Here is a 25632-nt window from a genome sequence, read left to right as displayed (position 1 = left end):
TAAGCCACAGTTCTAAGTCTCAAAGGGAAAAGCTGCAGTGCATGGTACATCTTACTTTTTCTTCCTGTAGCCTCTCTTCAACTTGCTTGGAAGCTATTTCATGTGCTCTGAAAAGGCTAATTGTGCTGGTCTGCTCTGGGTCCAAAATATTGCCATCTTCATCTCTAACAACCAGATCTAAATCAAGAATTCTAAACAAACAAACAAAAAAACCAACGCCTGTGAATTAACTATGCTCAAATAAATGCTTAAAAATACAATTTAAAGAGAATATTTGATACATGATAGAACAATTTAGCATGTCACCAGTCCTGGAGGATAACCATCCCTGCCTGGAAGTCACTTTTTCCCACAGCACAGAAATAATCAATGCAAATTAAATAGCACAACAGCTGGGGAAGTAATTTCTTAAACAACTAAATCTGCAAGAGACTTTGTCTCCTCCTTCAATTCATCTGACAGCTTGAACAACCACTTCAGTCCCTTTTGTCCCACTCCCCATTCTCCTCCCAAGCAGGCATACTCATGCTTTAGCAAAAACCTACAAGAGAAAAAAAGGCACAAATTGGTTCTCTTTATTTACAGCAGCAGCCAGATTTCTGCCAGCAGAACACTGGGGTCCACAGTTCCCTTCTGAAGAGGGGAAGAAGGGTTCTGCTATAATCAAATCCAGCCTTAGGAAAGACCTTCCACATTTTCCCATCTTATTACAGAGGGAGAACCAAGGATAAAAAAAAAACATTAGTGCTACACTGATCTGCATTTCTCTTCCCATCTTCCCTACACCTGACCTCCTCACCCCCGTTTCAACCCCATATGGTCCCTATTTTCTTCAAACCCTGCAGTCAACACCCATGGTGGGGCTGCTCTAACTTTGGCTTTGAAATATGTTTGATCAATGTTAAATCAAACCTGCAGTGCCTAATAAGCCTTCCAAAGACATCTCATCCACTGAGAGCAATTTCCCTTTGGACATGACCCACAGTCACAGGAGCTGCAGCAGACTGAGACGTGTTTCATGTCCTCAGAGGATCTCTCCTCACCCTGAAGGTGTTAAACCAAGCCTTGAGAAGGGTCAACACACAAACCCCTCCAATTAATGGCACTGCACTGACTCAAAGATGGACAAAAAAACCTCATTCAAGCTGCAGAGTGCAGGCAGCAGCTCATTAACCAACATCTCCTAAGCTCTACTCTGTACCTGGACATAATCATGAAAACCACTTAAGCATCCCTGGAACACCAAGCTCCCAGATGAATTTCCCAATGAGAAAATGGTTTCACCTTTTAAACAAAACAAAAATAGCCAAAATTGTCTTGTTCCTCCCTACAACTGTTTCCAGCCCCAGCAGGAGACATATTCACTGACCACTTGTATGGTAACCATCAGCCCTGGATGAACACCAGCAGAGACTCCTCTGCAGGGGGAAAAAACCATCATTCAGCCTACACCACACCTAGAGGACAGGAAGGTTTGCACAAGCTGTCAAATAAATAGAAGCAAACACTCTTCTGATTCAGCTCCTTTGTTTTATCCTCTAACTTGCAAATGATGCTTGGAAAAACACTGACACTTTTTCCTAAGCATCCCAGTTACAGATTTTTTGCAGCTGAACAAAACCCATGTTTTCACAACACAATTACCTGACCCAATTTCAGGAAAACATTAAAAAACACGAATTCACAAAAGCATTTTTACTTCCTCAGTTATTTTGACAACAGGAGGTGAAAACGCTGTCTCTGTTTAGAGAAAAAAAAAAAAAATCTTGATTTCTGAATCAGTATTTCAGAAAGCAGGAGAAGTTGGTATATGATTAGATCAGAAAACATTTATGAAACTCATAACGAATTCATTCTGTCTGGATTCTGAAATAATCACTCGTGCTTATTGAAAACAAAAGTGAATATATGACTCCATTAGAAACATATGGTATCTTTCACTCGTGAGTATTTACTCAGACGTTCAAACTCACTTCCCTCCTGCACTCCACAGAGAATGTTCTGCTCACTTAATTAGTCCATCAGAATGTTATGAATATAAAGTGCAGCACAAGATGTTCCATTGTATCTGAAGGCTGAGCATCTGGAGGTTATTCAGTGTGACTGTAACAAACTCCTTAGCCAGATGGTAAAATACAGTAGCCAAACAAATATCAACAACATCTGGTTAATTGCCTACCGAGGTACAACAGTCCATATCTTGCATTAGAAATGCTAATTACTGACTGGAATGCACTTACTGATGATTATTTTTAATTATTTTTTTTTAAAAGCACAGCTTTTGCTGAGAAAGTGCCTGAACAGAAATACTGCAAATTTGGCAGCTCTTCAGGAATAAAACACAAATAGCTGAAAGCTGAGGAGTTATTTACATCACAAAGGAGTTGAAGACTGGCTTGCTGAAAACTTTTTCCATCCCCAGGTGTGCAGTGGCTGCACAAGGCTGGCTCTCTCAGTATTCAAAATGCTGCTTCTAATAATTTCCTGATTGAAAAGTGAGGAACCACTTCTCAGTTTCAAACAAAACTAGAAAAGCAATAACTGCACTGACAGCTTCTAACACTGATGACTAAAACTTATACTTGAAAAAGCTGCCTAAATCCAGACTACTGCTTGGAGAGTTAACACCTCTGAACTACCAACACATCTAACACATGCACCTTCTACAACTGTCTTTTTTTTGGTAAATATTTCCTTCCCAATCTCCATTCCCTTCTGTTAAACAGATACTTTCTTTTATTAAATCTGTCTGTTAAACTGCTGCTACAGGCTGGACACTAGAGAAGCAGAGGAACAATGAGCTGAGCTCTGCTTTTTGAGCCAAATCCTTCAACATCACATTACAGCTATGTGACTTCAGGGCACACACAGCTGGTGGTGTTGAAAAGGCAATAACTGTTCATGCTGCTGAAGCAAGTAGAGTTGAAATTATTCTTTTTTTCTACTTGCAGTTTCCAACTGACCTTAACAGTTACAGCTTCCTACCAGTATGGAACTGATAATACCATCGAGCTAGAGTGCTGCACATGGATTCCACTTTTCATATTATGATTCACATCCTTTAAAGATGTTGTAGCAGCTTCCTTCTTCATCTTGCTGTAGGACTGTTAATACACTCCTACATCTCTATAAATACAGGAATTAAAAAAATCCTGCAAGGAGTCATCTATAGGTAAATTATAATTTATAGATAATTTATCTATAAATAGATAAACTGTTAATACACTCCTCCATCTCTATAAATGCAGGAATTTAAAAAATCCTGCAAGAACTCATCTATAGATAAATGATAATTTATAGATAAATTTATAAATAATTTATCTATAAATGTTATTTATAGATGGATCTATAAATTTATATAAATATGTTATATATTATAAACTATTTATAGTAGTTTATAACAGTTTATCTATAAGTAAACTGTTAATACACTCCTACATCTCTATAAATACAGGAATTAAAAAAATCCTGCGAGGAGTCATCTATAGATAAATGATAATTTACAGATATTTATCTATAAGTGTTATAGATAAATCTATAAATAGATAAACTGTTAATACATTCCTACATCTCTATAAATGCAGGAATTAAAAAAATCCTGCAAGAACTCATCTATAGATAAATGATAATTTGTAGATAAATTTATAGATAATTTATCTATAAATGTTATTTATAGATGAATCTATAAATTTATATAAATATATATATTATAAACTACTATAAATAGTTTATAATATATAACAGTTTATCTATAAGTAAACTGTTAATACACTCCTCCATCTCTATAAATACAGGAATTAAAAAAACCCTGCAAGAAGTCATCTACAGATAAATGATAATTTATAGATATTTATCTATAAGTGTTATTTATAGATAAATCTATAAATAGATAAACTGTTAATACATTCCTACATCTCTATAAATGCAGGAATTAAAAAAATCCTGCAAGAACTCATCTATAGATGAATGATCTATAAATGTTATTTATAGATAAATCTATAAATTTATATAAATATATATAAACTATTATAAATAGTTTATAATATATTAATATAACAGTTTATCTATAAGTAGATAAACTGTTAATACACTCCTACATCTCTATAAATACAGGAATTAAAAAAACCCTGCAAGAACTCATCTATAGATAAATGATAATTTATAGATAAATTTATAGATAATTTATCTATAAATGTCATTTATAGATAAATCTATATATTTATATAAATATATAAATATAATAGTTTATAATATATAGTTTATATATAAATGTAACAGTTTATCTATAAATAAACTGTTAATCCACTCCTACATCTCTATAAATACAAGAATTAAAAAAACCCTACAAGAAGTCATCTACAGATAAATGTGTATCACACGAGCTGGTTTGCTTTTAAGCAGAAACACTTGGAAACTTGCTCACCAACCTGTTGCCATAATCAATTTTGGCAGTCACTTTCTTTTTCAGTTCTTTGAGCTCATCTTGGGGCAGGGTCCCAGACAGGATCTGAGATCTCCACTCGATCAGATCATAGATCATGTGCCGAACGCTGCGGAACATTTCTCTGTTATCTTGCTGTTTGGAGGAAAAATATGGGTAACCAGTTAGATTTCAAGTCTCCTGAGCATCTTCTGAACACATAAAGAAAGCGTGAAAATAGGAATTCAAAAGGGTAATGGTCTGCAATTATCCTTAAAATAGAAACCTAACTTCATATAGCACAGAAGACTGAGTACAACGAGTCTTATGTATGTAAATAAGGAGATGGTGTCACCTTAAAACCCAGGTCATACACACTTAAGAGCAGGCAATTCAAGGAAAAAATAACTCTTTTCATGGTTCAGAGCAACTTCATTCAATAATTCTCTATTCTGAGTAGAGCAGAACTAAAAATGGTGCAGTTTAACAGCAAGAGGCTTGAGTTCTGCAATGCTCCCATCTGCAAATGCTCCCCCAGAAATTCAACCTTCAGAATAACACTTTAAAATCTCTCTGTGCACACAGCTCAGCACATCAGTATCCTAGGAGTCCACAGGTAACATCTGAAGGAAAGTAAAAACCAGGAAAGCACTAAACTTCAACTTTTATAAACTTCTTTTAACAGCTGCAGCAACAGCTATTAAATAATGCACAACAGCACACACACACTTTCCTCAGCAATGTTCAGCCAAGCCAGGACATGGGAAGATAAATTCCCAGATTTATAATGGAAGAAAACTTTTCCAGAGCTTTTTTTATATGTGCATGCCCACAAAACAGAACTTTTGGAGGTTTCTCATGGTGGTTTAAACTGCAGACAGCACACACACACACACAAGTTTGGTGCAAACCAACAACAAACCTGAAATCACTGAGCAAGGGTCTATTTTTATTGTGCAAGTTAGCATGAAGACAAAGAGGACACAGAGGACCTGAAGGATTTGATCTCATCCAGAAACAGTCCCTCTTACTGGCTTCATAACCCTCAAAATCCAAGCCACTAGTTCAATACACTCCTAAAAAAACTACAGCTTCCTTAGCACCCTACATCCATGAGGTGTTCAGGACACCCATAGGCATCTCTCTCACTCTACCCAGGCCTTGTCTGACTGAAAAGCACTGGATTAATTAAATAATTCAAGTAAAATTTGCTCCTTTGTATAAAAGGCAGCAAAAAAACTGCACAAGGTGCAGGAAAAGGATATAATGACTGAAAAGACTCCAGGGGAAAAAAATATCTAACTGTGAAACTTAAAGACTTCAGTCTGTTCAGAGTATCAAAAAGCTGACTTGATTACAGTGTAAGAGCCTTCACAGAGAGAAAATACCCATTATTAAAAGCTCTTTAATGTAGCAGGGAAAGACACACCAGGCACATATGGCTGGAAGCTACACACAGACAAATCCTAATGGGAAAGATGTTGGTGATTTTCAATGCTGCAGACAAGCACAAACCACTGAGCAAAGGACATGGCATGTCCTTCATCTAGCTGCAAGACAAAACTGAATACCTCTTCAGTATTCCAACACAAATTACCAACTGAATAAAGGCATAAATGGGGCCATTTAATGGCTTTTGATAGGCAAGATGTGGAAAACATGGAACACCTCTCCAGTCTGCGGACTGACTAGTTTGAAATCAGATTCATTAAACCCAATTTCCTTTGAAAAGTCAATCCCAGTGCACCAATATTCTTTTTAACAGTTTATGTGCAATTATTCTAACAATTTCCTTGAGTACAAACTATAAACACTCACTCCATGATCAACTACTCAGAGTAAAGCTGTAGAAGGGATTGAGGCTGCTGGTAGCATCACACCTCACCTGCTCCTGAATTCAGAGTTATTACCAAAGCATTGCAGTGTTGTTCAGCTGTTTATGTGGCTTCAGGGAAGGAAATGCATGACAAATGAGATGTTAAACATTACTGGTCAGAACAAGTGATTCCCAGAGTAGGAAAGTTTTCCAATTTCCCAGAAGTTACTGCTACAAAAAAACCAAACTCACACAAGTCTTGGTAAGAAAACTTCTAACAATGTCTCTTGCTGTTCCCCCTTCCTTATTCCACATGCACCACAACCAAGTCTTGTGCAGTTCTGCAAGTGGTATGTCTGGCCTTAAGCAATACCACATTTCAGACTCAGGATAACCTCTCAAACAACTGCCCTCAAAACCATTTTATTAATTCCTTTATGATGATTTCTGGAGAAGTTCAGAATGCCTCTTAAAAATCCAATGTATCCTGTATGGTGTCCCATGAAAAAGAGCTCATAACTGCTTGGCAATTTGTTGCTACACAGAGGTAACACTCTTGAAAAACCTGATTCTGCCAGAAAAATAGAGAATAATCAAGAAAACATTCAAAAGAAACACCTGTGTCTTAACATAGAAGATAAGCAGCTTTTCAGAATTAAAAGTGGCCTTTAAAAACAGCAAGAGGAGTCGAATTTTATTAACAGTTCCTTCCTATTTCTCCCTCTGCCTTTCACAGCAAGGCTATTTCACAAGCTGGGCACTGTGGTCAAGAGTTTCCCTGTTGGTACTTACAACATATAATTGCCTCCATATTATAGACCATTCCCTCAGGGTTGTGGTGACCTCCTGGATCAAGGGGAGCTCGTTGGGTATAACTGTTTCATGTTGTCTTTAAAGGGAAAAAAAAAAGAGTAAATCAAGCATTAGTTTTGTTGGGATGGCACAATCATTTCTGAAGAAAATGTTCATTTTCCAAGATGATTCAATAGTAACAGGGTTGAAAGTAATAACACTTAATTTCTGACTTTAAAAAAGAATGTATTATAAGTGATGGACACCAGTACAGCCAGGTGATGTGAAGGGTACTTTGACAAGCTGAGACTAGATTTTTTTTCCTTCCCTTCTCCTTATTTCTATACTCACAAGATAAGGATAACTCCCAATACCACTTGTTACCAAGACCCTAATTGCACGAGAAGCAATCAAGATGAGAGCCAGATATGTACAACCTACAACTCCCTGATACTTATCCTGAATTGATTTTCAAAATAATGATCTGGCCAAGAAAAATTAAGCATGCAAGTCATTCCCCTTAAGTTTCTGTAGGATTTGGTTTAAAATTATGTGCCATTAAAGGGAAAAACAACAGCCAGATCTTTTAATATTCCAGAAGTACAGTACTTAAAGGCAGTTTGGTAATCAGCAAGAAAGATGTCATTACACAGCAATCTCATGATTAGTACTTATCATTTACATATTTAACAGCATATAAAAATAAATCAGGAACAAGGGAATAAAATATTTTAATCCTGTTTCACTCCATTTCATACCTGAGTTAATTATTTATTCATTTCAGTCCATTTTCCCTTACGGGGTTCGGATTTTTTTTTCCTGTTGTTTAACTAAACTTTGGATCAATTTAATGAACTTTTACATGCATTACAATGCTGATTTGATACATCAGGATCTCAACTTGAATAGCTGTTAAATAACAAAAGACAGCCCAAACTATTTAGTGTCACACACATCAGGCAAGGGAGCAGGAGAATCAAGACACAAATAATACTACAGAATTTCTCAGGAAGGCACAAAATTATGCCTAAATAATGGCTTTCAGCAAGCAGTCCAGTCCACAAGATTTATTGAAGAGGGAATTGAGAAATCAGTTCAAATTCCACCCATATAAAAGAAGGGCCTTTCATATCAAAGGTCTCTTTTAATATCCCAGGCAGAAGCCTTAAGATTCAAGTGCTGGAAGAGAAAAGAAGTTGGGAAAACTGGAACAAGGACTGGAGGAAGTTAATCTAGGTAATTATTAGTCAAAGAACCAATAAAGTTATAAAGAAAAATGGTTAAAAAAACCCCTGTAAATTAGTGTAAGTTACTCGATAATACACCAAAACCATGCCACCAGAAATTTAAGTGTATTTTCACTGTTTTCACATCAAACTTACCCTTTGCCTTCAACTATTGCTTCCTTGAGGTGTATATAGGAGGCAGGAAATATGCCCTTGGAGAGGGAGGGAGAGAAGACAAAATCTTTTCAATAACCAGTTCCACATAACATTTTATCTATTACCTAAAAACACACCAACACACATCACCTGTTCCCAACTCCCAGCATCAGACCAGGTGTGCTGTGGTGCTTTCCTTGGGTTTTTCATACACATTTACATTTCCTAAGAGGTGTTTGCTGCAACACAAACCTCTCTTAGGGCACAGGGCTCCAAGGTGTTCCAGCAGAAGTGCACAAATAGTGCTCTGGGTCTTGTACCCTCAGGATTCATCAGCCTGGCTCGGTGCTACTGCTCCAGATCCAACTGACCTCTCTGCTGGCTTGCTCAGGAATGAGCTGAGCCTGTGCTTCAAGCCTCACCTTTTATTGACCCCCTAATCCTGCTCATGCACAGTTGGGGCCCACCCTAATCAGGCACAGGTGGGCTCATTAGGCTCATGCCCACTACCTGCTAATTAGTGGCACCTGGTTGCCTCATTTCACTACACTTTCCTCCACCCCCCTTTTTTTTTTGTGAAGAACTGCCATTACAATGACAACTGTAATAAGTACATATGTTCTAATAAACACAAATACAACAAAAATGACAATTCCTCCCCTTTTTTTTGGATTTGGGGTTTTTTTGGGTTTGTTTTTTTGTGGTTTTGTTTTTCTTTTTTTTTTTAAAAGGAACACAAAAATATGTGAAGTTCAAAAGCATACGATGTCCAAACACAGGAATTCAACAAGGTTATTCAGTTTGAGCTGCTGGATGATGCATCGGTGTCCATTAATGATCTGGTCACAGCAGAGCGTGTCCATTTACTGGGTACCCAAAGAGGTCTGGAGTCTGTGGAGACACAGCTAGAACCTCTTCCAGTAAACAGTAGCAGCTTGGGCCCTACCCACTGACCTGTAGATGGATCCTTGTAACTAATTTGGACTTCCAGCATGCAGTTGATTTTCTGGGACAAGTCACTGACCTCTGCCAAAGTTCCCACACGGCCACAGTGGACAGGGAGGAGGAGAGTTCATGCTCCTTCGCCCATGTCATCAGCTTCTCATTAGCAGGGGTGCTTGATGACAGTCCCATCTTTGCCTTTTTCTCAGTGAATTGGTGATAGAGAAGGAAGGTAGTGGATCTTCTTACCCGACTCCTTGGGTTTTCTGATGTTAGCCTGCACCGAACTGGCTCCCTTTCTCCTGGTTCATCTGAGCAGGGGCTGGACCAAGGTCTGTGCCCAAATTCTCCACCAGATGTTGCAAGACAAACCTCTCTTAGGCCACGGGGCTCCGAGGTGTTCCAGCAGAAGGGCACAAATAGTGCTCTGGGTCTGGTGCCCTCAGGATTCATCAACCTGGCTCGGTGCTACTGCTCCAGATCCAACTGACCTCTCTGCTGGCTTGCTCAGGACTGAGCTGAGCCTCTGCTTCAAGCCTCACCTTTTATTGACCCCCTAATCCTGCTCATGCACAGTTGGGGCCCACCCTAATCAGGCACAGGTGGGCTCGTTAGGCTCATGCCCACTACCTGCTAATTAGTGTCACCTGGTTGCTTCATTTCACTACACTTCCCCCCACACACACACACCCCTTTTGGTTTTTTTTTGAAAAGGGACACAAAAAAATATGTGAAGTTCAAAGGCATGAGATGTCCTAAACACACAAATTGTTTGACCTGCTGGATGATGCATCTTTGCCAGGAATGGCTGTCAGGTTGTCCATTAGAGATCTGGTCGTGGCAGGGCGTGTCCATTTACTGGGAACCCAAAGAGGTCTGGACTCTGTGAAGACACAGCTAGAACCTCTTCCAGTAAACACTAACAGCTTCTCATTAGTGGGGGTGCTTGATGACAGTCCCATCTTTTTCTTTTTGAGTCAGTGATATAGAAAGAAGGTAATAGATCTTCTTACCCAACTCCTTGGGTTCTCTGCTGATGTTAGTTTGCACCAAACTGCCTCAATTTCTTCTGGTTCATCTGAGCAGGGGCTGGACCAAGGTCTGTGCCCAAATCCTCCACCAGATGTTGCAAGACAAACCTCTCTTAGGGCACAGGGCTCCGAGGTGTTCCAGCAGAAGGGCACAAATAGTGCTCTGGGTCTGGTGCCCTCAGGATTCATCAACCTGGCTCGGTGCTACTGCTTCACATTCAACTGACCTCTCTGCTGGCTTGCTCAGGACTGAGCTGAGCCTCTGCTTCAAGCCTCACCTTTTATTGACCCCCTAATCCTGCTCATGCACAGTTGGGGCCCACCCTAATCAGGCACAGGTGGGCTCATTAGGCTCATGCCCACTACCTGCTAATTAGTGTCACCTGGTTGCTTCATTTCACTACACTTCCCCCCACACACACCCCTTTTGGTTTTTTTTTTGAAAAGGGACACAAAAAATATGTGAAGTTCAAAGGCATGAGATGTCCTAAACACACAAGTTGTTTGACCTGCTGGATGATGCATCTTTGTCAGGAATGGCTGTCAGGTTGTCCATTAGAGATCTGGTCATGGCAGGGCGTGTCCATTTACTGGGAACCCAAAGAGGTCTGGAGTCTGTGAAGACACAGCTAGAACCTCTTCCAGTAAACACTAACAGCTTCTCATTAGTGGGAGTGCTTGATGACAGTCCCATCTTTTTCTTTTTGAGTCAGTGATATAGAAAGAAGGTAATAGATCTTCTTACCCAACTCCTTGGGTTCTCTGCTGATGTTAGTTTGCACCAAACTGCCTCAATTTCTTCTGGTTCATCTGAGCAGGGGCTGGATCAAGGTCTGTGCCCAAATTCTCCACCAGATGTTGCAAGACAAACCTCTCTTAGGGCACGGGGCTCCAAGGTGTTCCAGCAGAAGGGCACAAATAGTGCTCTGGGTCTGGTACCCTCAGGATTCATCAGCCTGGCTCGGTGCTACTGCTCCAGATCCGACTGACCTCTCTGCTGGCTTGCTCAGGACTGAGCTGAGCCTCTGCTTCAAGCCTCACCTTTTATTGACCCCCTAATCCTGCTCATGCACAGTTGGGGCCCACCCTAATCAGGCACAGGTGGGCTCATTAGGCTCATGCCCACTACCTGCTAATTAGTGGCACCTGGTTGCCTCATTTCACTACAGGTGTTTTTGCAGGAAGGTGTTCCCGTAACCTTGGCAAAACCAGACTCAACCTTTCCAAACTTCTCAGCTCAGCAGCAAAGAGCACGAGTACAAGTGGCCCTGGGAAGGGTTTTTCCTCCCTGAGCTCAAGGCACAGGTTGCTATAATTCTCCATACCCCTGGATAAATCTAAGTGTCAATTTACACAGACTTGCTTTTAACAGCATGAAAGACACATTATTTTTAATAGATCTCCTCCAAAATGACATTTTGTCCCTAATCAAAGCCCACTCCTTGCTCTTTCTCATGTCTAACCTTGCTTTCAGGTGTTGCTTCTGCTCCCCCAGGGTTTTCTCCAGTGCTTCCAGTGTCCCAGTTAAACCCCCCCATGAGAAGAGGCACTATACTGGGATGCCTTGCTGGGAAATAACCAGACACCTCCTGCATAGACACACACTATTTATAACACAGGGGTCTCCTGCATCCAACTTATCTTAAGTGTTACAAGGGAAAAAAAAAAAAATCTCTTCAACAGACAGGACTGCAAGAGGCCAGCACTGCTCTTCTGAAAAAATACATTCTAAATCCAGATTTAGAAGATTCCAGAAATACAGTAATAGTTTCAAAACAGCATAAACTCATATTGAAAAATATATAGACAAGCTGCAAACAAATCAGTTCTTCCTCCTCACCCTTTGAGGTAGGAGCCCCCTGAGAACAAAAAAACAAACAAAAAACCAGGGGATTCTTAGAAAGCTACAGAAACTGGGAGGTAGAAGGGGAATCTTTTAGTCACAGTAAATAAAAAAAATTTAAAATTAATAAAAAAAAAAATCACTGCATTTAACAGCATCCAAGACAAACACAGTGACACATGGAATTAATTTAAGCCAAGAAGAATGTGTAATTGCTTCTTAGGTTGTGCAGGGCATGGCTTTGAAGAAATTGAGTGTCTTTCCCAAAAAAAAGAAAATATCAGAATAGAAAAACCTTAGAACAGGCCTGGTTAGGATCTGGGTGGGACAAACCACACAACTCAGCTCTGTGCTTTTAGCCACACAGACCCAAACCAACACTCACCTCTGCAGGCAAACATCACGTTTTTAGTGCTTTAAGTGAAAAAAGCATCAAAACCAAAAGTCCCTTAATTCTGCTTAATGACTCCTAGAAAGTAAAACACTAATAAAATAAACCAGAATGTTATCAGCTGTACTTGTGCTGTTCTTTTCATTTCACCAAGGCTGCTGTAAGGAGCACTCTCCCTCTGTGCACCCGGGGAGCCAACAGCTCAGCAAAACGACTGCAGAAAATTGCTTCTCCCCTTCTCCAAGGGAAGGACTGAAAACCCAAACACAGGTCTCCTCATCACTTTCCCAGATGCAATTGCATTTTAGGAGCACTGCTGTACTTAAGAGACAGTGAAGCAAAGTGTCAGCCTCTAGGCAGGTCAATTAGAACATCAAGTTCTCAGCTTTTTACTGAGACCAAGAACCTGGTGCTATCAGCTACTGCAGAAAACACCTGGATGGACACCAAGCTGTCTGTACTGACCTTACATACACATCCCCTTAATTGCAATTATTAAATTGCACCTCAGCTCTGAGGCTTGGCTAAAATAAATTTGGGATAACATGAAAAACTCACATTTACTCCAGGTTGAGACCATCCCCCAGTAGCTTGAGATGTGTGAGCACATAGGGAATTGCTCCTACTTAGGACCCTAAGGGATGCTCAAGATGTGTTACAACACAGCCAGTGCTGTAATGCATCTCTGTCCAAGAGAAAAATGAGCACTCTGCTCAGTCTGCACTTACCTTCTTGGATTTCTTCCGTAGTGTGTAACCCCTGTACCAACCTAGGAGGTGAAAAAAGGAAAAAGCATTCATAAGTGCATGGATGGCACCTACAAGCTGCTCCTCCTCAGCTCCCCAGGACTGTAACGTGGTTTCTGATTGTGCTTCACCAAGATGCACACACATCCCACCTGGATATTAATTCTCCATGGGATTAATGCCCTGGCTAGAACAACTTTATAAAAATTAGGGTGGCAATGATCAAGCTGATGGGGGAGACTGCATGACAGGGATGGCATTTTACATGACATGTTTAATTGTCCTTCATTTAATTTTAATCACTCCTTTGCCAACATAAACAAAAGCAAATCAAGAGCATTAACTTCACAAAAACCTCCTGGTTGACTAGTTACAGCTATTCTGTAGTATAATTTATATTCTATTCTCTGTGCCATGGCTGGCTTGTTCACTCCCTCCTGCTCAGCACCCCAGGGAAGCCCTGGGGTGACCAGAGTTGCCTTCCCCAGGTTTTGGAAGACAGAGCCTGGGTGGAACACCAATATGTAGAAATGTAAATGGAAGTCTCCAGGACATGGAATTTTTCAGCCTGCTCACCAGCAGCAAAGGGTAAAGGGATTCATCACCTCTATGCTGTACCAGAAGCCCACCCTCCACCACCACTCTGGCATAGGCAGAGAGGTCTTCTTGACCCTGTTGTCAACACCCATCACAGCCTGGTTCCCTGCAGAGCTGCAGTGGCCTCTCACTCATTGCATTTCCCTGGTTTTCAGTTGAATACCACCAAAACCTGCTGCTGAAATGACCATGCACAGCTCCTGGCTCAGGTGCAAACGTGGCAAAGGATTTCTGCTTGCACTTAACCCACTCCCTCTGACCTGTGCTCAGATATACAGAAAAACCTCAGTCCTATTAAAGAACTCTATTCCCTTAGTTTTATGTGAAAAAGCCAATATTTTGATGTTCTGGAGTATCAACTGATAAACACCACAACCCTGCCCAAATGCACTGTACCAACTGAAGGACATACACCCCTATCATCTCCATCACCTCTTCTCCCATCCCATCCCATCCCATCCCCTGTGCTCCTGCTGACTCAGAACACGATGCTGTTGCACCTGCAGATAAAAATCCAGCTGGCAAAGCCACCTCCCCAGTGCTTTCTGGAGTACTGCAGAACCAAGAGCTGCAAGAGTTTGAAAGGTAAGAAAACAGCCCAAACTTGCTTTGGTAAACTGGTTACACTCTTGCTCATCCCAAAGCTCCCAATGCAGCCAGGAAAGTCCAACCAGGCTCTTCCCTGGCAGCCACCACCTCAATGTTCTTCTTGCTGGGTACCAAGCCTGTAGCAATGCCATGAGGAGCCCAATTCCCAAGGAGAGCAAATTCCCACCAGCTCAACTGGAGGCACTCAGTCCTGCCACAAACCTGCTCCTTTAAGAGCAATATAATTTAAATCATGGAATGGTCTGGGTTGGAAGGGACCTTGAAGATCCCCTGCTTCCCACAAATTACCCAAGACAAAAAATATTCCATTTCTTAGAGCCTCATCTGTAAGGGAAAGGCAAATCTCTTCCACACAGGCACTACAAAACAACCACATCCCTCACACACATGAAGTAATTAAGGTCACAAAACTGTGTGTTGTCCTTTTTTTCTCTTCAAACCACAATAAATGTGGTTTGTTGCCAGACACTACACAAGTTAAAACAAGTACAGTACAACCTGGTTTAGATAAGGAAGATCTACTCCTCCACCCTGAAATAATCAAGGTGTAGAGGCACGTGTGAGCTCCTGTGCTTGTTGGGGACATCCAGGTGTCCTAAGGCACCCATCCACCTCATTTTAGCTTCATTTTGTAACCTCAGCACTGCTGTCATTTTGGAACAGAGCTCCAGCTCCTCCTCACTCTGTTCAGGGGACAATTCCATTTCAGACAAAATGCCACCAAGAGGAAAATGGGCTGATGACAAATAGTTTTCTGAAGTGACCTTTAGTGGCTTATTGATGTGTTATTAAGGTTTCTAGCCTCTCCCTTAAATATTATGGGGTCTGCTGGCTGGAAACAAACATCCAAGTGAATATCCACGTAGGAAAAGGGAACACTGAATTATTTATCACTTTGTTAATGCTGAAAGAGACAAAGGGAAAAACTTGCTGCTGTTTCACTTGAAGATGCACCTATTACACTGATAAGGTATTTCCCACATTAAGGAATACAAACCCCAAAACTGCAACCAACAACAAAACCTTCCCACAGTAACAGGAATAACTTACTGGAAAATACTCATCTGGGAACCCAAACTGCTTTCCAGAGCAGCACTAGAAATGAACTGCTGTTCAAACATGCCAGCTTGGCTTTGGAGACTTATTTACTGTGATATTTAATAGCTAATCACCTTAATCAACCCTGTTTATTCATCATATGTACTGTTTGCCCATTCCACCAAACAACGTAAAGAAACAGGATTAAGAAAATAAAGAACAGGCAAGGACTAATTCAGAACACAGCAAACATTTGTTTTGGAATATCTGCTATGAATGAAATACAATCTTGCAAGATGAAGGGTATTTATCAAGTCAAATAGCTTTGCTGCTTGGCTGTCTCAGTCAGGTTCACATTAGAAGGAGCAAGAGGGATTTTTCTAACTAAAAAACAAGAGTTGAGTGAAATGCTACCTGAAAGACTAAATATTCATTTGACTTTCAAGACCAATTATTCCTGAAAGCAGCTATTAGATTTAACAGTGCAAGGTGAATATTCATTTCCAAACCCAATGAAAACAGAGACTGACTTCATAGGATCTGTACACTGAATTATTTGTACAAACATCTTCCTGTATTTCAAAGAAGAAAAAAGTGTTTTCTTAGATTAAAACTGAAATCACTAAAGTGTGTCAGTAATAAAAATTTACAAAATATTTTTTTAAAAATAGCATTTTAAATCACAGAATCACAGAATCCTAGGGGTTAGAAGGGACCTCGAAAGATCATCTAGTCCAACCCCCCCTGCCAGAGCAGGGCCACCTAGAGCACTTCGCATAGGAACGTGTCCAGACGGGTTTTGAATGTCTCCAGTGAAGGAGACTCCACGACCCCCCTGGGCAGCCTGTTCAGGGCTCTGTCACCCTTACAGGAAAAAAATTTTTCCAGATGTTCAACTTGAACCTCCTGTGCTCCAATTTACACCCATTACCCCTTGTCCTATCACTGGTCACTACTGAGAAGAGCCTAACTCCATCTCCCTGACACTCACCCCTTACATATTTGAACACATTGATGAGGTCACCCCTCAGTCTCCTTTTCTCCAAACTAAAGAGACCCAGCTCCCTCAGCCTTTCCTCATAAGGGAGATGTTCCACTCCCTTCATCATCTTAGTAGCTCTGCGCTGGACTCTTTCAAGCACTTCCCTGTCCTTCTTGAACTGAGGGGCCCAGAACTGGACACAATACTCCAGGTGCGGCCTCACCAATGCAGAATAGAGGGGGAGGAGAACCTCTCTTGACCTACTAACCACACCCTTTCTAATGCATAAGTCCACTTTAGTAATCCATTCCATGGCATGGCAGTAACATGAAACCCTACTGAAACCTGCAGGAGAAGGAGGAGGAAATCACAACCACAATCTACCCCTCCAAACCCCATGGACACACCCAAGTCTTCAAAATTACTCCTAACTTGAGTTATTGCAGATGACTACTTAGAAACAGCAGTGATCTACAGGAGGATGACAAGGGCAGAATCCATAACACTGAAGAAACTGATGCAAGATGCCAATTTTTTTTTCCCCCCCCAGTCTTAAACCCAGGGGAAAAGGGTAGAGCTTTGAGAGGCTGAATCCCAGCTCCTCAGCAAAAGGGCATTATTGTCTGCTCAAAATCCCTTTTCTGCCCTGTGTTCATGTTATTAGGAGCTTTTTCTGCTCATCCCACCCCAGCCTGACATGACCCTGACTGATGGCAGAGCAGCTCCCAGGTGCACACCTGGACCTTCATGCAGATGCTTCCCAACCTCCTGGGGCACAAACTAAACAGGGTTTGTAGAAAGAAACTCAGGAGATTAAAAAAGTTCCAATAATTACCTAATAACAGGAGCTCTGGGAACAAGAGTGAGAAGAATTATGGGACCTCATTTGCCATCACAGCAGGTAGGGAATGAGTAATCATTGTGTAAAACGTGGGGAGAACATAACTCATTTGCACTTCTTTTAACATGAACTCATCCCATGTGCTTGAAGCCTAACAACCATAGGAGGCTGAAGGGTTTTCCATTATCCACATCCAGGGGAAAAGTGAATCATCTCCCCTGTTCCACTGGGCTGGCACCTGTCACCAGTTGATACCCTTCCCCATCCCCTATTCAGGATTCAAAGTTTCTCCCACATCCATGAAATAAATCTGGTTTATATTTAAAAAGCACAAAGCTGTGCAGTATTTTAATCATTCCATTTGCATTCAAAATTCTGGCATTAGAGATTTTTATTAAAGCAGATAATGGGAAGATTACTTTGCTTAGAGAGTCCAACTTGATTCTGCAGCAACAAACTGAACTTGGGAAGAAAATGCCAGCCCAGGAACAATGAGAAAAATCATTTGCACAGTGCTGAACAGAGCTTGTTACTTTTGTTGAAATAGCATTGTTTGTTTCAGTTAAGATAACAACAACAAAAAAATAATCCTATTAAGCCAAAACCAAAAACAAATTTATCACACAGATGTACCAAAAGATCAATGTCTAGAGAAACAAATTAAATCAATATAATAAACTAAATCACATTTCCACAAAAAGTGTTGCAATATGTTATTAAAAAAAAAAAAAGAAACAACAAAATAAGCCAGTCTAGCTATATCCTAATTAAACCTCTTCAAACTGCAGCATGTCATAAAATTTCAAGTCAAGGATGTATTTGAAAGAGCTGCCTTCTCCTTGGCTCAAGCAAAAGCTGAAAAATGTGACAATTTTCATATTCTGTTGATTAGCAAACTCAGCACTCAAATCCCCTTTTACACGGATCAAGAAGGGAAGATTTTGGTACATGTAATGTTTCTACAGCTTCATATCAAACAAGCAAAGCATCTGAAAAGCCTGAAATCAACACTAAACACGTGTACCCAGCTTAGAAGAGATGTAAATAATTCAGGGCCCAGGTGACTAACTTTTTAGCAGCAGGGCTCTTCTATATTATCCAATGGCATCCAAAAAGCATCATTCCACTAACACAGGAGAGATTCTACAATTGATCTGTATAAATCTGTGCAAGCATCCATCTTCCCCAGAAAAAGAAACTGGTTCTTCACCAGCTATTGACCACAGACATCTCCATTCACACCCAGCACTGCTTCATTCTGCCTTCATTAGAAATAATCCTTTTTGTCCTCTAGCAAGAGAGCCAGCAATTCATCACCTGAGAAGAGGATAAAGCCCCAAACAGAAAAGTAATACAACTGCAAAACCAATGTTTTGATGTGCAGCTTTGGCCACCTTACCTTCATAAGTTTCCAGGATGTGCACAGTGTCACCTATCTGTAAGGAGAGCTCGTCGGGTCCCCTCGCCTCGTAGTTGTAGAGAGCTGGAAGAGGAAACACTGTTGTTAGCCCCTGGAAGACAGCATCACCTCCAGGATGTTTGTTTCTCCATGGTATTTAACTCATTGTTGCCCTTCTCAACCTTTTCATAAAGGATTTTGTAAAAATAACCCAGCATCCCCCAATGTACCGAGCAGAACCTCGTGACCCAAGGCAGCAGCTCCAGTTATTTCACAGGACTTAAGTTCATGAGCCACACTAAAGGAGGACCTGGAAATGCTTCTGCACAGTTCTGCAGCTCCAGTTACTCCCTCCAATGTGGTTATCAAGTAAGAAGTTGTTCTATACACTAAACAACTAATGGGATGGCAAAGTAGTTGTCCTCCTTGACCATGACGAGCTATGTACCTCTCATCTTCACATTCCCAGCACATAAATAAGCAGAGATGTCCAGTGTCAAGGGATAACTTTTTGAAAATACCTGAGATTAGGAATTTCTTCCTATTTTTCATAACTCTTTGGGGACTGAAATCACTCTTGGAATATGGTAACTACCTCAAAACTTTCTACCACTTCTCAGAGAGCCACTTGCTTTTCTTTCTACAGAAACTTCCAGGGAAACAGTTGATGGGCAGCATCAGCCAGAAGTGCTCCAGTGGGACTCTATAATTATTATTACAGGAACACTAAAACCTGGGTAAGTTATGTGTAGCTAAGTGTACCCTCCCCTACTTGCAGGAAATCTTCACAGATATTCAGGCCAAAAGAGTCTACAGGACACTAATGGTAAATGCTGAGCTCATTACCCATCACAAAACACTTCCAAAAAAACCCTCACACTTAAAACCTACAGCAAAAGGCCAAAAGCCACAGTCATGAAGGCAACAAGGCATCAGTCCCACAAAGAACCTGCCCAATTTTCTCTCAAATCCCAAGAGGTTCTAAGCAGCAGACTAGAGCCTGGATTACACAGCAGATCAGCAAGACAAATGACATCTATAAGAACTGCTAACTGGAGAAAAAGACTTTCTTAATCTCAAAGCTGATAATCTGATTTTAGCCCTAAGTGCCCAACCATCCCAGTGGGCATGTGAGGAGGTGTAATCCCACCACGAGGCCAGGGCACAGTGCCCACTGCTGCCTCCAACCACAGCCCCAGCTTCAGTTTCAGCCTCCAGGAATTACAAACTTCATCTCCCCAGAATTTATCAAACCCCATTTTACCTCTCACACGTTAGCATCTTGCAGTGCTACCAACCAAGGGGCTGTCGTGTTCCCTTCCTCTACAGCATCCCTCAGACCACCCCAGACAAGACTTTAGAAATAAATTTACTGAGTGCAAATGAGGAGGAGAGAAAACACAGTTTATGGTGTAGCATTATAAAAAGAAGAGAGGAATCTTCAGGGTAAAAAGAAATAAGGTCAAGTGCATCACAGAGACTAATATCAATACTATTTAAATGAAGGCTTTAGAAAGTAATATAGTTTTATTGACATCAAAACAAGCTAAGCTAGCTGTTCCTGTTTTCATGGGTTTGTTAACTTGTTCATTATTAAAGAGAGATAAACTCTCCCTCCCAGGTATGTGGCACAGAATTATTTCCAAGCCCTAAGAGCCATGGAGCAGGAGCAGAGAGTTCTGCAAAATAAACCACTAAGAAAAATTAACATTTTGAACTGCTCTGAGCAGAGGGATGTTAAGGATGGTGAATTCTGCTCAGGAACTCTCATCAGAAGTTTTCCCTCTTCAGTTTTTTGCACATATCAGGGAAGGCAAAGTTACACAGCCCCTACTAACTGCTCCAAACCTGGGGGGTTGGAGTTCACACCCTACTCCCTCCTTCAGCTCCTCCTTTAGATCTCAAACCCCTCCAGCTGTCTCCAGAGGACCTGGGGGAGCTCAACATATCCAAAAATGAACCCAACTCAAGCCTTCTACCTTTAGGATCCCAATGAGCAATCCTGATGCCTCCTACCAGACATCCCAGACAGGAAAAAATCCCATTATGACCAGTTAAAACCAGCTGTCCTCAAGTCAAGTAACAGGAGCTTCACTGCAAGAACCAATTATTCAGAGAGAAGATGACAAGAAGCCATCAGGTGCTAATTACTGACCTGAACTGAGGAGGGAATATTGATATTTAAATATATATATATATACATATGTATGTGTGAAAAATACCTCTACCAAAATAAAAAACCCCTGCACCTGATGACTATTTTCTAATTATACTTTATGTTAGCCTGCAGAAGAGCATGACCACAACAGTTTCTCACAGTAATAAACCAAGAAAAAGAAAATTTTCCAGTTCTAAACATCTTTAACCACGACTTCTTTAACCCAGAACTGGGGTGGGCCCATTCTATTTGCAGACTCACTCCTATGGGCCCCAGTTCTTTGATGATCATTTTATGGGAACACTTTGCACTGCCTTCCAAACTATTTCAGGTGCAGCTGTGTGTTTAACCTGCTAACAAAGCAAAGGTAAAACTAAAACTCTCTGGGACAGGGAAAGAGCAATTTGGGGGGATGGGATGCTGAGAAAGAAAAAACCAGAACAGTTGTGGCTCCTGAGATGTCCCCAATGCCAGCAGCAAATGGATTTGGTGTCTGAGAGACCAGTTGGGTGACACAAGGGCTGAGGAGCATCCAGCAAACCTGCCCAGGAACTCTGGGGGTCAGCTCTGAGAGGCTACCAAGTGAATTCCCATGGAAAAAGAAAAAGGGAAACAAGGAGGAAAGGAAGGAAGAAAAAGGGAAACAAGGAGGTAAGAAAGAAAAAAGGGAAAGAGGAAAGAAAGAAAAAAGGGAAAGAGGAAAGAAAAAAAAAAGAACAGGAAAAAAAGACAAAATAAGGAAAACAGGAAAGAAGAAAACAGAAAACAGGAAAGAAAGAAAAAAAAAGAAAAACAGGAAGAAAGAAAGAAAAAAAAAGGAAAACAGGAAAGAAAGAAAAAAAAAGGAAAACAGGAAAGAAAGAAAAAAAAAAGGAAAACAGGAAAGAAAAAAAAAGGAAAAAAGGAAAGAAAAAAAAAGGAAAACAGGAAAGAAAGAAAAAAAAAGGAAAACAGGAAAGAGGGGAAAAAAGGAAAACAGGAAAGAGGGGGAAAAAAGGAAAACAGGAAAGAGGGGGAAAAAGGAAAACAGGAAAGAGGGGGAAAAAAGGAAAACAGGAAAGAGGGGGAAAAAAGGAAAACAGGAAAGAGGGGGAAAAAAGGAAAACAGGAAAGGGGAAAAAAGGAAAACAGGAAAGAGGGGAAAAAAGGAAAACAGGAAAGAGGGAGAAAAAGGAAACCAGGAAAGAAAAAGAAAAAAGGGGGGGGGGGGGGAAAGAGAAAAAAGAAATAGACAGAAGAAAAGAAAAAGAAAAAAGGATAGAAAGAAAGAAAGAAGAAAAAAAAAGTAAACACCAAGTCCCCATGACAAAACCACCCTGAAGTCCCCTGTCCCAGGCTGCAGAAGGCTCTGGCACAGCCCAAGGTTTCTCTGCACATGAGCTGTGCTGTCAGAGAGCACATCCCAGGTACCAAGGCTCTCCCTGCTCCTCTCCTCCTCCCAATGCAGCCAGAAAGCTGCACATGGGAACTGCAGGGCCAAGAGCAAAGGAGCCAGAAGTGTAGGCAGGGAAAGAGCCACTTTTAATCTCCAGGAGCTGATCAAGTGAGGAGCAACCAATAGGGCATGACAGGAATTGTGTGAAACCCCACTTACTGCTAAAGGACAGCAAAACCCCTCTACCAAAGTGCATCTTCAGGCACTGGGAAAAGGAGGGGGGGGAACACCAGAAGAATTAGAGAGGTTGTAGAGGGGGGAAAAAAGGAAAAAGCAAACAAAGAAAACATCAATATACATTGAAAAAGCTTCTGACTGTATGAAAGCTATGAAAACATTATATTCCCTGGAATTACTTTGCATTAAAAGCTGTATTATTCATCCCACACTAAAAGTGATATTTAACACATTATCACCTTCACTCTGCACTGCCTTTTTTAAAAAAATCCCATAGTCACAACTGTGGTTTTTTTCCCATAAAAGCAGACCAAAAAGGCAGAGGTGAGAGCAAATTCTCTTGTATTAGAAATGAAAGAAACCTGAAGGATTTCTATCTTGTTTTCTCTACAAGGACAGTAGTTGCCTTCAGCACTAGGGTGACTCCATGGTCCCCTTTGCTAACACTGACAAGCTACCAATTTTCACAGCTGAGGGTAGTGGAGAAGGGAAAATTAAAAAGAAAAAAAGAAAAAAAAGCAGTGTACAAGTCAGGAGCTGCACCCAAGCCTTGTTAAAGACAATTATTTCATGTGTGGGTGAACCAAGGGTACCTCTTCCTGAAGTCACCTCGTATTTTGTCATTCCTGAGTTCAGCTCACAGTTCTCCCTCAATATTTCAGTTATGTTGTCACCTAAACTCTCCCTTTAATTTAATTCCTAAAGAATGGAGAAACTCTGGGGCTTCACTGGTTACCACCAAGTTAACCAAGAAAAGGCAGCTCATGAACCCAACTCAAGCTCATGGTTGCTGCTCCCCACTACCACTACATTTTACTAATTAAACCCACAAGGGTGACTTACTGCAGGTCTCTCTCCAGCAAGACTAAATCCAGCAAGTTGAAGCAGATGGGGAGAATTTATTCTCATTTTCCTTTAGAGCAAGGAGACCATTCCTTTGCCCCCTCCTCCAAAAAGGTTGATCTGGAAACTCTTCCCAGATGAGCCCAGGAGCACTGTTTCTCCTTCAAGAAGCACACAGGACACCTGAGAAGGGTTAGAAAAACCTCAAGCCTTCAAACCTCAATTTTCAGCCCTGAAGCTGAAACCCCTGCAATGACAACCTGCCTTCCCTCTTCCCAACTGAGGACACAAAAAGCTCAAAAAAAAAAAACAAAAAACAAACCCCAAACAGTAAACACGCAGAGGAATAAATTCTGCATTTAGAGAAGAACCTCAGCACAGGTGGAGCATCAGCTGTCACAGCTGAGCAGAGGTTGGGAAGAGCAAAGGGCCACCCAAGCCTCTGTGAACATAAGAGGCACGTCAGGTTGTGGAACAGATGGCAGCACAGGGGAGCAATATGTTCTGCAACACAGCTGGTGTCTTATCACTGCTCAACATGAATTAATAAGCTGAGGAAACTTCACAAAACCAGAGCAATCCCCAAATGGAAGAGGCAGGTTGCCTTCCAGAAGCACAAGCACCCCGTGAGCAGAGGTTAAGGATGACAGAACAGGATGCACACTTGTCCTCTCTGCACTGATTTAATAAGTAAGTGAAGAGTTGGACCCATCCAAGATTTCTGAGAAGGAAGTTGAAGTTCTTCCCTTCTCTCATTCCCTCTTTTAAGCCAGATGCTTTATTTTTAGGGTCCTAGTGAAGTATGATGCTAACTCACTCTTCTAGCAGCTTTCTCCCTCCTCCTCCTTGCTGCTTAATCTGTATTCAGAGAGCCTCACCACTAAGTGCTGAGGGGATAAAGCTGTAACTAGTGTTAAAGCAAAAAAAAATAAATCCTTATTGACTATAACAGCATTAACAATGTGCCATAATGCATTCTAACAAGAAGCACAATCAAGAACATTTTAATATTAAAAATCGATTTGGAAGTCCATTAACTGAGACACACTGCATGCAAGAAGCAATCATACCTAACACTGCAGCTTCTGGAGATGCAAGATGCTGATTTAGATAAACAGAAGTCATGATCTACAGGCAGATGTCCTGGCATTTGTACTCTGGTACCACACAGTCAGGAATCGAGTTTTGATGTTCCCTTGAGTGTTCCCTGGCACTGGGGGACACTAAGAAGTGGTAACTGGGCTCCTGCTATGGGTGTCCTACAGGCAACATCCTCAAACATTCCCCACACCAAGGACAGCATCTGAGCATGCCCTGTGCTCACCACCCTGCATCTGAAGAAAGGGTTTCAGTGCTTTTCAGTGACTGCAATTCACAACAGCCCCACCACGAAGCTTGAGCAGAACTTAGAAAATGTGTAAAATGCATCAAGGTATCTGCTGGGAGGAAAGAAAAGAGTTAAAACACTGGAGAGGAGGAGGGATGAGTTCAGCTGCTGGTCAGTGCTGGCAGAGGATCAACTGGGTAAGAACTGGTTATGAGTCAATGTCAGGACATGTCTTTAGACAAAGGTTCTTCAAGAGATAAGAAGTGACCAGAGCTGGCAGTGCTACAGCTCCACACCCAGCCCTGGCTCATGGGCCCCCAGCTCCACATCCCTGCCCCTTCCCTTGCACCCCATCCTTCGGGCAGCACCTGCAAGGAACTCAGCTTGCTCAGAACCTCAGTGCTTTTTCTTTTTTTTTCTCTGTAAATCAGAGAAAACCAAAGGCAGCAGCAGGTGGCCAAGCACAGGAAGGTGACAGCATCAACTTCAAGTGGCATCACATGAGGAGAAGGTCCCAAACTGAGCAGTGAAGTTCAAAATTGTCCTGCCAAACATGGAAGCAAGTGAAAACACCCCCAAACACAGGCTCAATCTAAAACCCCCAAATACAGGCTCAATCTAAAACCAACTTCTAAAAGAAACTATCAGAGTAACATACACAATGCAGACAAACCCTGACGTGCTCCATCCAATGCTCCAGGCCATAAATTATGCATAATTATGGTCAAAGACAGCACAGACACCAACGTTCAATTACAAGTTGCCAGCTTGGTGCTGGTTGGGAGCAACACCTCTTGCAGAAGTTGAGCAGAAGGCAGGTTGTGGGTGATGGACACAGCCAGTTCATCAGGACCTTCACAGGA

The 25632-nt window shown here is 41.3% G+C and overlaps 1 protein-coding gene across 2 annotated transcripts in view; it reads right to left on the bottom strand.

The window, feature by feature from the left end:
* Positions 1 to 25632, bottom strand: part of DOCK1 (dedicator of cytokinesis 1) — a 267373-nt gene that overhangs the window by 229323 nt on the left and 12418 nt on the right. For both annotated transcript variants that reach the window (XM_030453110.1, XM_030453111.1), the window contains exons 2-7: positions 18830 to 18913; positions 13346 to 13386; positions 8411 to 8466; positions 7029 to 7125; positions 4428 to 4576; positions 56 to 191 (exon numbers count right to left, since the gene is read on the bottom strand). In XM_030453110.1, the coding sequence (XP_030308970.1) occupies positions 56 to 191; positions 4428 to 4576; positions 7029 to 7125; positions 8411 to 8466; positions 13346 to 13386; positions 18830 to 18913 (563 nt within the window). The remainder of the gene's footprint in view (positions 1 to 55; positions 192 to 4427; positions 4577 to 7028; positions 7126 to 8410; positions 8467 to 13345; positions 13387 to 18829; positions 18914 to 25632) is intronic.

This window comes from Calypte anna, chromosome 6 (assembly GCF_003957555.1).
Source record: "Calypte anna isolate BGI_N300 chromosome 6, bCalAnn1_v1.p, whole genome shotgun sequence".
Lineage (NCBI taxonomy): Eukaryota > Metazoa > Chordata > Aves > Apodiformes > Trochilidae > Calypte > Calypte anna.
The sequence above is the reverse complement of the archived record's forward strand: the minus strand, read 5'-3'. Positions and strand labels throughout refer to the sequence as shown.